The 11458-nt window shown below is 47.4% G+C and overlaps 1 protein-coding gene across 2 annotated transcripts in view; it reads right to left on the reverse strand.

The window, feature by feature from the left end:
* Positions 1-11458, reverse strand: part of tacc1 (transforming, acidic coiled-coil containing protein 1) — a 44820-nt gene that overhangs the window by 3810 nt on the left and 29552 nt on the right. Inside the window, exons 5-15 of one of the 2 annotated variants that reach the window (XM_066650699.1) lie at positions 9955-10969; positions 9307-9342; positions 6819-6879; positions 5433-5547; positions 3516-3562; positions 2429-2551; positions 1790-1866; positions 1648-1691; positions 1334-1494; positions 693-799; positions 116-236 (exon numbers count right to left, since the gene is read on the reverse strand). In XM_066650699.1, the coding sequence (XP_066506796.1) occupies positions 116-236; positions 693-799; positions 1334-1494; positions 1648-1691; positions 1790-1866; positions 2429-2551; positions 3516-3562; positions 5433-5547; positions 6819-6879; positions 9307-9342; positions 9955-10969 (1907 nt within the window). The remainder of the gene's footprint in view (positions 1-115; positions 237-692; positions 800-1333; positions 1495-1647; positions 1692-1789; positions 1867-2428; positions 2552-3515; positions 3563-5432; positions 5548-6818; positions 6880-9306; positions 9343-9954; positions 10970-11458) is intronic. The other variant, XM_066650700.1, reaches the window with a different exon arrangement.

The following is an 11458-nucleotide window of genomic DNA, read 5'->3' on the forward strand; positions in this document are numbered from 1 at the left end:
CCTGAACATTCATTGCTCTCCAGGTAGAGAGAGTGTATAATGTGATGCTCACTCCACCCTTTAATGCTGCTCTAAACAGCCTTAGTTACAGATAACTGTAAATATATAGTGTTACCTTCTGTTCCAGCGCTCTCTCCAGAGACTCCACCTTCATCTGTTCCTTCCTCAAACTCGCATTCAGAGCCACGCTCTCCGCATTCGCCCTGGAACGCACCTGAGCTATCTCCTCATTCGCCCTGCAACACACACACACACACACACACACACACACACACACACACACACAGTTGTAGATGTCCTCATCACTGGGCTGTGGTGCAGTCTTCTCTGGAGTGAGGGACATATCTGGGTTTAGCTTGAGTGCCAGAACTAAAACTGCGGCATCAGCACCCAATCTCACTAATGTTTATGTGCAGTGGCGGCTGTTGAAAATTATTCTATGTGGCGCTGCAGGACACCAACATACAATAACGATCAGGCATTGTTTAGTTTTAAAAAACAATCAGCAGTCTAATAGTTATTTAAATGATCAGAAATTGCAGCTCTAATGTGCAGAGGTATAACCAACATGACATACTTTATGTGTCCGCAAAAACACTAATAACACAATATTAGGAATTTCTAGAGTGCTGTATATTCCTGGATCATACTGGTGTGTGTTTGTGTGTGTGTGTGTGTTTGAGAGATTGTACTTGTCCAGTTTCTCCTCGGCGTGTAGTTTGAGGGTGTGGTAGCGCTGCTCCTCCTGTTTAACCCGGGCCAGATATTCCTGAGCACACTTCTTCAGCACCTCCTCGTTCTGAACAGGAGAGAAACAACAGAAAAGCATCAGCCGAGCCAGACTTTCATCTTTAGAATCAGAATTACAATCACTTTATTGGCCACTGTGCTGCACACAGAAGAATGTTCTCTGAGCTTAACCCAATCCGTGCAGTGAAAGACACATTTACACACACACTAGTGAACACTAGGGGGCAGTGAGCAGTACCCGGAGCAGAGGGCAGCCCTAGCCAAGGCACATGAGGAGCAGTTGGGGGTTAGGTGCCTTGCTCAAGAGCACTTCAGTCATGACCTGCCGGCTCCAGGGATTGAACCGACAACCTTCCGGTTACAGCCCAGTTCCCTGTAACTGAATGGGTGGAGCTACATTTTGCTGCAAGCTGGATGGGTGGGGCTAAACATGCTGTAGGCTGAACAGACAGGGGTCAAACTTGTTATAGACTGAATGGCCGGGGCTAAAACCTGTTGTAGGCTGAATGGGCGGGGCTAAACCTGTTATAGGCGGAATGGGAAGGGCTAAACTTTGCTGTAGGCTGAGAGTCAGTGCTCCCACCTTCTTGAACCCCTCCAGAACGGTCTTCATGTTCTCGTATCGTCTGAACAGGTCCGAGAGGGATCTCTCCACGGAGTTGAGGTCAGCCAGAGCCTGGTCTCTCTCAGCAGTCAGCTGCTGGACGCTCTTCTGAGAACCCATGTTCTTCCTCTGCTCATCTTCTGCCAGGAGAAACACAGCCACAGTTCGGAAAATACATCAGTAAACACTAATGTCTGTCTGTCTCTGTGTGTCTGTCTTTCTGTCTGTCTGTCTGTCTGTCTCTGTGTGTCTGTCTGTGGTGGTACATGAGATTAACTGTAAACAGGTCTCACCAATCATCTGTGCCACTGTCTTCTCATATTCAGCTACTATTTTCCTGTTCAAAGAAAAACAAAACCTTTATTGTATTTTGATCTAAATGAAGTGTTTACTGCAAGGAGAGGTGCATTATGGGTATTGTAGTTGCTTCTGTACCTCATCTCCATGACCTCCACCCTGCTCTCCTCATACTTCTTCTTCCACTCATTCGCCTCGATCTCTTTAGTGATGATCTGCAGAGACACAAACTCAACTTTAGGCCCAGCTCCTAGTTTCTGCACTTGTCTCCCGTTCTCTCAGCTCCACTGACCATCCAAGTGCACTCTGAAGTCCATCTGTTGCTCTGCATACATTCTTAGCTCCATTTCAACCTGTTCCTTATTGGGCAGGTACAAGTGGATCAGACACAGCAGTGCTGCTGGAGTTTTTAAACCCCTCAGTGTCTGGACTGAGAACAGTCCACCGACCAAAAACACCCAGCCGACAGCGTCCTGTGTCACTGATGAAGGACTAGAGGACGAGCGACACACACTGTGCAGCGACAGATGAGCTACTGTCTCTGACTCTACATCTACAAGGTGGACCAACGAGGGAGGAGTGTCTCACAGAGTGGACAGAGAGTGGACACAGGGTTTAAAAACTTGATCCACTCTACACCAGCACAACACACACTAACACACTACCACCATGTCAGTTAGAGCGCTGTCTAATTAAACACCTGTCTATACACGCAGTGCCTAAATAGGCAGCTCACTAGGTTTTGGGAGGTGTCCGTATTTACAACTGAGTTTATACCTCTTCTCTGATGAGGGTCAGGACCGCAGCTTTGTCCATTTCACTGAGAGGGATGGAGTCCAGACTCGGAGACGACTTCTCCACTTTCTCACTGCCAATCAGAGGCTTACACACACTCTCCGGCTAAAACACACAATCACACACACACAGGCGGTTAATGTTAACAGCACACACATTATTACACTTATATTAAACACATGTTGCAGTGTAACTGCTTTGAAGTGTGTGGGATTAACCCCTTAATCCCCTTACTCTCGTAAACACACGTCTCACACTTATTCACTTCGAGTCGACAGCTCCACGAGCGAATAATAATCCTGGGCTTTAAGAGGTTAATGATCTACAGTATTGTGTAAATGAGAATGTATCTAATCTATACTTTTAGGCATTGATTATTTACCACATGACCCAAAATCCCTGAGACAGGTACAGCACAGGTACAGTACACTCAGAACCACAGCTGACTTTTACTGTGAGGGAATGTAAAAGAGTTTTAATTTTTACAGTTTATGGAAACCCTTATTAACTTATAATTATTATTATTATTATTATTTAGAGCATCAGTGCTGTAGCCAGTGGAGGTGAGAGAGTGGACAGTGAGCGGAGAAAGGAGGAGGTGTGTGACCCGGATCATTCGCAGCCCTGTCCTTGGGCGGATTATAAACGTGTCCAGAGCTAATGGGTTAATCTTCTTTAAGGATATGATTATGTTTCTCTTCCAATCACTGAACTGATGACATCTGCTGAGCACTGACCACAGATTACACACCCCTCGGAGAACACCCCTCGGACCACACCCCCCTCGGACCCCACACACCTCAGACCACACACCCCCTCGGACCACACCCCCTCAGTGCAGATACTCAGCACTTCAGTAATTCTCACGTTATTCTCAGTGCTGAGTTGTACTGTAGACTGAAAGATCAGGAGCTGAATAATTCATACTGGGTACTGAATCATTCTGAAATATTTGTGACTGATTAATTAAATATTAAATGATTGTATGAGGCTAATAGCGTGTGAATATCCTCCTGCTGTTTTAGTGCTATTCAGTTACATCAGTGTAAATGAATGAATGAGTTCTCACAGCAGGGCAGATGTCCTTCTCACCACAGCTCTCAGGTTTCTCCAGCTCTGAGGAGAGAACACACAACACTGTCACCACAGCAGAGTTACACACACACACACACACACACACACATATATATATACACAAACCCTACACAGCTGGTGGAACCAGGTTTAGATTCTCACACAACTGAAGGTGGCTCACACTGAGTTCAGGTTCTATATCAAACACTAGAGGGCAGCAAATACATACACTGGCCTCATCAGTAAAAGGGGGGTGTTTCTGATAAAGTGGCCAGTGAGTGTCAGTAGAGGGGGGGGGGTGTTTCTGATAAAGTGGCCAGTGAGTGTCAGTAGAGGGGGGGGGGGTGTTTCTGATAAAGTGGCCATTGAGTGTCAGTAGAAGGGGGGTGTTTCTAATAAAGTGGCCAGTGAGTGTCAGTAGAAGGGGGGTGTTTCTGATAAAGTGGCCAGTGAGTGTCAGTAGAAGGGGGTGTTTCTGATAAAGTGGCCAGTGAGTGTCAGTAGAAGGGGGTGTTTCTGATAAAGTGGCCTGGGGATATAGAAGTTGTGGCTGTTTAAAATGACATTAAGTTTGTTATCAATCAAATTAATTTCCTAAACCACAGGAGGTGCCTGTGGCGGAGAGCGTGGCTTTATGTCAGTAATTACTCCTTCACTCAGAACAGTTCAACACCAAAGAGCTACAAACTATTACAACACAGAACACATCACGGCCTCCACCGCAGAATAGCTCCCATAGTGCACCACACCCTGCTATGAGGAAAAGAGCTGCCGTCGTGAGTCGGATAAAAACAAACGTGATCTCTGCTGCAGCTGGAGATTTTACAGATGGAGAGTTGGTGCTGGTCGTCTGCGTTGCGTGGCGTAGAGTGACGACTCTCTCTGGACGATCAGCGCTCTGCAAGGTTTACACGCCACGGTTTAGTCCCTACTCGACTCGCTCTGAACCACGAGAGAACAGCCACTAAACAAGAACCTGCTTCCAGAACCAGGACCTGATTCACCTGGTGAACCCTGTGGTCGGTCACTGTCCTCAGTCATGTTGATGTGAATGCTGATCTGAAGAGTCCCTTGTTTAAAATGCACTGAACTGATAAAATGATCTGGACCCTGTCTTTGTTTTTTTGAGGAAATCAAAGCCCAAACAGCATCAACACTCTCCGTCCACACAGAGACGGACTGTTCTGGACAGAGACACGTCTTTGTGTTTGGACGCTGGAGCGGATCTCTTCTCTGACCCAGTCTCATTAACAGACTGACAGCCTCAGTGTGGTCACTGTATCTGCCGGACACTTCTGCTTCACAGAATACAGACAATCAACAGGGGCTTTGTCCCGAGACTGAGGCTCACGTCGGACGCCATGCGCAGACCTCTCAGTTCCACACACAATTATATCACGTTTAATACAATAGGTTAGCCAAAACATTAAAGCCACTGTGGTCAGCGTCCTGTGTCACTGATGAAGGACTAGAGGACGAGCGACACACACTGTGCAGCGACAGATGAGCTACTGTCTCTGACTCTACATCTACAAGGTGGACCAACGAGGGAGGAGTGTCTCACAGAGTGGACAGAGAGTGGACACAGGGTTTAAAAACTCCAGCAGCACTGCTGTGTCTGATCCACTCTACACCAGCACAACACACACTAACACACCACCACCACGTCAGTGTCACTGCAGCGCTGAGAATGATCCACTCACTTTAGGAATCTTTTCTTCATGCTTTAAAGCTTCAGGAGGATTAACATGACACAGATTCCTTTTCAAGTATTTCTGTGAGTCTCTGTGTGTGTGTTTGTGTCTGTGTGAGTCTGTATGTGTGTGTGTGTGTCTGTATATGTGTGTGTGTCTGTGTGTGAGTTTGTATGTGTGTGTGTCTGTGTGTGAGTCTGTGTGAGTGTGTATCTTACCGCAGTCTGCTGGGTCTTTCTGCCCCATTCCTGTCGAGGCCAGTTTCTCCTCATCAGTGGCGTGTTGCTCAGGGAGCTCCAGAGGAGAAACACACTCCTCCTGCACCTCCTCGCCCTACACACACACACACAGAGAGAGAGAGAGAGAGAGAGAGAGAGTCAAACATAGACTTGTCTTTGTACAGTAGGCTGGAGTGTGTGTGTGTGTGTGTGTGTGAGACAGTACATCATTCTGAAAGGTATCTCGTGTATTTCCTGTAAATATAATGCAGTATAAAAGAGTGGCCGAAATTAAATGTTAAATTATTGTCACAACAGTGAAAATATGAAGCACTGTATCTTTTTTTCATTGTGTTTACACTTTCCTTCTTTCCTCTAGTTTTTAATCACAGTCAGGGCTTCTTTCCTTCTGAACATACACAAACACTGACACACACACAAACACTGACACACACACACACTGACACACACACACACACACACACTGACACACACACACACAAACACTGACACACACACACACTGACACACACACATACTGACACACACACACACTGACACACACACAAACACTGACACACACACAAACACTGACACTCACACACACACTGACACACACACACACACTGACACACACACACACTGACACACACACACACACACAAACACTGACACACACACACACAAACACTGACACACACACACACAAACACTGACACACACACAAACACTGACACACACACACACACTGACACACACACACACAAACACTGACACACACACACACTGACACACACACATACTGACACACACACACACTGACACACACACAAACACTGACACACACACAAACACTGACACACACACACAAACACTGACACACACACACACAAACACTGACACACACACACACAAACACTGACACACACACACACAAACACTGACACACACACACACAAACACTGACACACACACAAACACTGACACACACACACACAAACACTGACACACACACACACTGACACACACACACACACTGACACACACACACACACTGACACACACACACACTGACACACACACACACTGACACACACACACACTGACACACACACACACAAACACTGACACACACACAAACACTGACACTCACACACAAACACTGACACACACACACACACACAAACACTGACACACACACACACAAACACAAACACTGACACACACACACACACACACAGAGACAGAGAGAAAGAGATGCTGAGTCACTGCAGTTATGTTTCAGTGGGTGACTCAATTGTTTTTTGCAGAATTAGGATCAATATACTCTCTCTCTTTCTCTCTCTCTCTCTCTCTCTCTCTCTCCCTCTCTGTGTTTATTTGTACCTGTTTGCAGACGTCCAGCACTAAAGAATTATTCTCATACTTCTTCACTTTACAAGTGTTCCTGAAAAGAGAGAGAAAGAGAGAGAGAAGAAAGAGAGAGAGAAGAGAGAGAGAGAGAGAGAGAGAGAGAGAGCATTAATGTTTAGAGACTTGACCCCAGTATCAGGACACTTTAGCAGTGACTCAGCAGACTACACATCCCCTCTGACGTGAAGGGGTTAATCAGGAGTGTGTTCCTCTTTGCCGAGGGGACGGTGTAAATCCTCCACAGACGAGTGGAGACTAAATGAAGTGGATCTCAGCCATGTGAACATCAGTGAGGATTGTCTCCTGGGTGCGGTCCATCTCTCAGAACAGATACAGGTCCAGGAACAGTGGAGACACCAGGTGTACAAGTCAGATTTAATGTGCTTTTGTGTAACCTCTGACTGTAATTCAAGACTCAAGCACTCTCCCTGTGTCTGCGTGGGTTTCCTCCGGGTGACTGTCTGTGAGGAGTGTGGTGTGTTCTCCCTGTGTCCGCGTGGGTTTCCTCCGGGTGACTGTCTGTGAGGAGTGTGGTGTGTTCTCCCTGTGTCTGCGTGGGTTTCCTCCGGGTGACTGTCTGTGAGGAGTGTGGTGTGTTCTCCCTGTGTCTGCGTGGGTTTCCTCCGGGTGCCCAAACACTCAAAACACCCCAAAACACAGTATTAATGCACTCCGTTGCCAACTCTAACACTGCCTCCATCTGTAACTGGTCTAAACCCACACTCACACAGACTTTTGGACACAGTATTGTCCCCAAGAAAAGAACAAACCCATCACAGTCTTCTGCAGCTTTTTCCTGATGGAGCTCAGAACCAATGCAGCACCCAATAAATTCTTCACTTCGTTTTTAGGTTCTTTTCAGTTGAATAAAATGAGACTGTGATTTTAATACGACACACTCACACCTACAGACACTTTTGAGTCGCCAATCCACCTACCAACGTGTGTTTTTGGACTGTGGGAGGAAACCGGAGCACCCGGAGGAAACCCACGCGGACACAGGGAGAACACAACACACTCCTCACAGACAGTCACCTGGAGGAAACCCACGCGGACACAGAGAGAACACACCGCACTCCTCACAGACAGTCACCCGGAGGAAACCCACGCGGACACAGGGAGAACACACCACACTCCTCACACACAGTCACCCGGAGGAAACCCACGCAGACACAGGGAGAACACACCACACTCCTCACAGACAGTCACCCGGAGGAAACCCACACAGACACAGAGAGAACACACCACACTCCTCACAGACAGTCACCCGGAGGAAACCCACGCAGACACAGAGAGAACACACCACACTCCTAACAGACAGTCACCCGGATGAAACCCACGCAGACACAGGGAGAACACACCAACTCTTTCACACCAAAACTTACACCTGATATTTTCTTTGAAAAACGTGTGGCACTTCATTTAGCGTCAAGTTAGTTTTGACTATGATTCATTAAAGAATGATTCATTTATAAACAACTCCTGCGTGTTATTAACGGTTTGTGTTAAATTTTATAATATACTTTGCCCCAGGATTAAACAGTTAACCCCTTATTACCCCCAGTGTATACTCTGTCCTCATTAGGCCCTACTCTGACTGTGTTTATAAGTTCCTCTGCCCTTTAATGACACTGTAATTACACCTTTAATGTGCGCTGAAAGCAGCAGCGGGACCCTGGGGGCAGTGGGTTAAAGGGGTGACCCTCAGTGGGGTAATTAATTACTGTACAACAGTCAATAACAGACTGCAGACAGCACAGTCAACTGACCAATCGATAGCGATCAGACCAATCAATAACTTCTGATCAGACATCAGGGAAAATAAACACAAAGTGGGACATGGCCTACTTTTACATAGATACAGCACACAGTGGCACACGAAGGGTTACAACAAGATCAAACGAAAGGAGAGGAGAGAGGAGAAGAGGAGAGAAGGAGGAGAGAATTAGAAGGAGAAGAGAAGGAGGAGAGGAGAGAAAAGAGAAGAGAAGGAGAGAGGAGAAGAGGAGAGAAGGAGGAGAGAATTAGAAGGAGAAGAGAAGGAGGAGAGGAGAGAAAAGAGAAGAGAAGGAGAGAGAAGGAGGAGAGAAAAGAGAAGAGAAGGAGAGAGAAGGAGGAGAGAATGAGAAGGAGAAGAAGAGAGAAGGAGTAGAGAAGAGGACAGAAGGACAGAATGAGAAGGAGAAGAGAGAAGGACAGAAGAGGAGAGAAGGAGGAAAGAATGAGAAGGAGAAGAGAAGGAGGAGAGAAAAGACAAAAGAATGAGTGAGAAGAGGAGAGAAGGAGAAGAGAAGGACTGAAAAGAGGAGAGAAAAGAGAAGAGAAGAAAAGGAGGAGAGAATGAGAAGAAGAAGAGAAGGAGGAGAGAAAAGAGAAGGAGAGAAGAAGAGTGAACAGAAAGAGAGGATGAGGAGATGAGAAAGAAGAGAAAGGGGGAGAGGAGGAAAGGAGGAATACTTACAGGAGCAAGCAGAGAAAGCGAACTTGCTCAGTTGTCCTGATGGAGACATTAACAGACAGAGGCAGGGAGAGAAGGATGGAGCAGTAAAAAACAGACAGTGAAGGAATGAGGGAGAGAAAAATAAGAGCACAGTAAGCTCAGTGGGATTAGTTCTGAGAGAGAGAGAGAGAGAGAGAGAGAGAGAGAGAGGACAGTGACACTGAGGAGTCTGAATTGGGACAGTGCACAAAAACACAACAGAACAGTGGAGACTTACACACTGGAGCTACAAGGCTGATACCCCGTGTTTAAAGCTGCGGTGTGTGAGATGTTCAAAGCTGCGGTGTGTGAGATGTTTAAAGCTGTGGTGTGTGTTGAAACTAAAATATGTGGCATTACTGAGTCCAGAGGTAAAACCTTGGTGATGTCACAAGCCCTTCACTACCCTCCTGCATTCAGTTCCCTGGAATAGTGCAGTATGTAGTGAGTAATATAGGGAAAAGTGAGTAGGGAGCTGTTTTTAGGTACCGCACCTGGTAATCATTGAGGAAGACGTTAGCCTCATAGCTTCAGGAATCACACACACACACACACGCACACACAGAGAGAGAGAGAGAGAGAGAGAGAGAGAGAGAGAGAGAGACAGAGAGAGAGCTGCAATCCACTCACGTGATGATCCGCTCCTTGTTTTTATTTGGTGACTGCCGTGTTTTTCTCTCCTCCACCAGGGGGCACTCTTGTTGTCCGAGTTTATCCGGCATGGTCTCGGCGTCTGTTCTCACCGAGTCGCTGTCCGTGCCGAAAGCTTTTGTGGGTTTGAAAGGATCCAAGGAGTCGTGGAAAGTGTCCGGATCGAATGTGTACGCCCCCTTGGGGAGCGTTGGGGAGCTGCTGAGTTTGCCTGATCCTCCGAACGGGTTGAAGTTGGGGTCGTCCCATTGGCTGGGGTCGAAGCTGTAGGATTTTTTGGGAATGGGAATATCGTCGATGTTGGTCGTTCCTGAGTCCTGCTCTGTGTTGGAGGGCGGTTCTGAATCCGCCGCTGGTTCTGGCTTGGGTTTGACGCGCTGTTTTTTAGGCGTAACTTTAGCCCCGGTCCTTTTGCCTTGTTTCTGTGGAGGAATTTTCTTAGATCCGATATCTTCTTCAGCAGGATCTGGCTGAGAGTCCGGAAGCTGAGATTTTGGGGGACTGGAGATCGTGGTCACCTCTATCTTTCCCAAATCACCACCAAAATCCTTAGACGTTTTGAATGGATCCACAGAGTCGTCAAAATTATCCGGATCGAAGCTGTACGCTCCTTTTGGAGTCGGGGAATTCTGCAGCTGGGATCCGCTGCTTGCAAACGGATTGAAGTTGGAATTCAGTTGATCCGGGTCGAAGTTGTAGCTGCCCTTCGGCGGCGGCGGAGGTTCGTCATCCACTTCATTTGGGTCCACTGCGTTCAGAGGGGATTTCATCTTCAGAGACGGAGGCCTGGGTAGGGGAGCCTGGATCTGGGAATGATCCGGAAGGTGGCCGTTACACACAGGCTGGGAATGCGGCGCTGGATCCTGGTCGGGTTCTCTGGTCAGTTTGGAGGGTTCACTGTGGTCCTCATGGTGGTCCGGTTGGAGATGGATGGGAATCTGATCGGGTTCCACAGCAACGGAAAGTCCCTGATCCTCTCTGTCCTGGTCCAGACCTGTAGAGAGAGAGAGACAGAGAGAGAGACAGAGAGAGAGAGAGAGAGAGAGAGAGAGAGAGAGAGAGGATATTTAATGTATCACAGTGGAAGTGAATGGAACCAAGTGTCCCACACACACCCAGCATTTTATTCCCTCTCCACCATCTAGAGTCCCTATGGAGTGATGAAGATGATGGTGATGATGGAGGACAGTGGACACCACCCCCTTCTCCACACTACAGTCAGACACCAGCCGTGTGTCCCCCACCGTCTACTGTCCTCACTTTCTGTGAGGGGCTTTTAGAGGAGGACGTCTGGCTCCATTCAGCTCCACTGTCCACACACAGATTAAACCACACCCCTCTACAGAGGAAACCAGTCCAACTGACCACAACAAACAAAAACAGAAAGTGTCCAGGAGCGTAATGCAGTGAGGGGGAGGAGTGTGTGTGTATGTGTGTGTGTGTGTATGTATGTATGTGTGTGTGTGTGTGTGTGTGTTTAGGT

The sequence above is a fragment of the Hoplias malabaricus genome, chromosome 18 (genome assembly GCF_029633855.1).
Source record: "Hoplias malabaricus isolate fHopMal1 chromosome 18, fHopMal1.hap1, whole genome shotgun sequence".
NCBI classification, from domain to species: domain Eukaryota; kingdom Metazoa; phylum Chordata; class Actinopteri; order Characiformes; family Erythrinidae; genus Hoplias; species Hoplias malabaricus.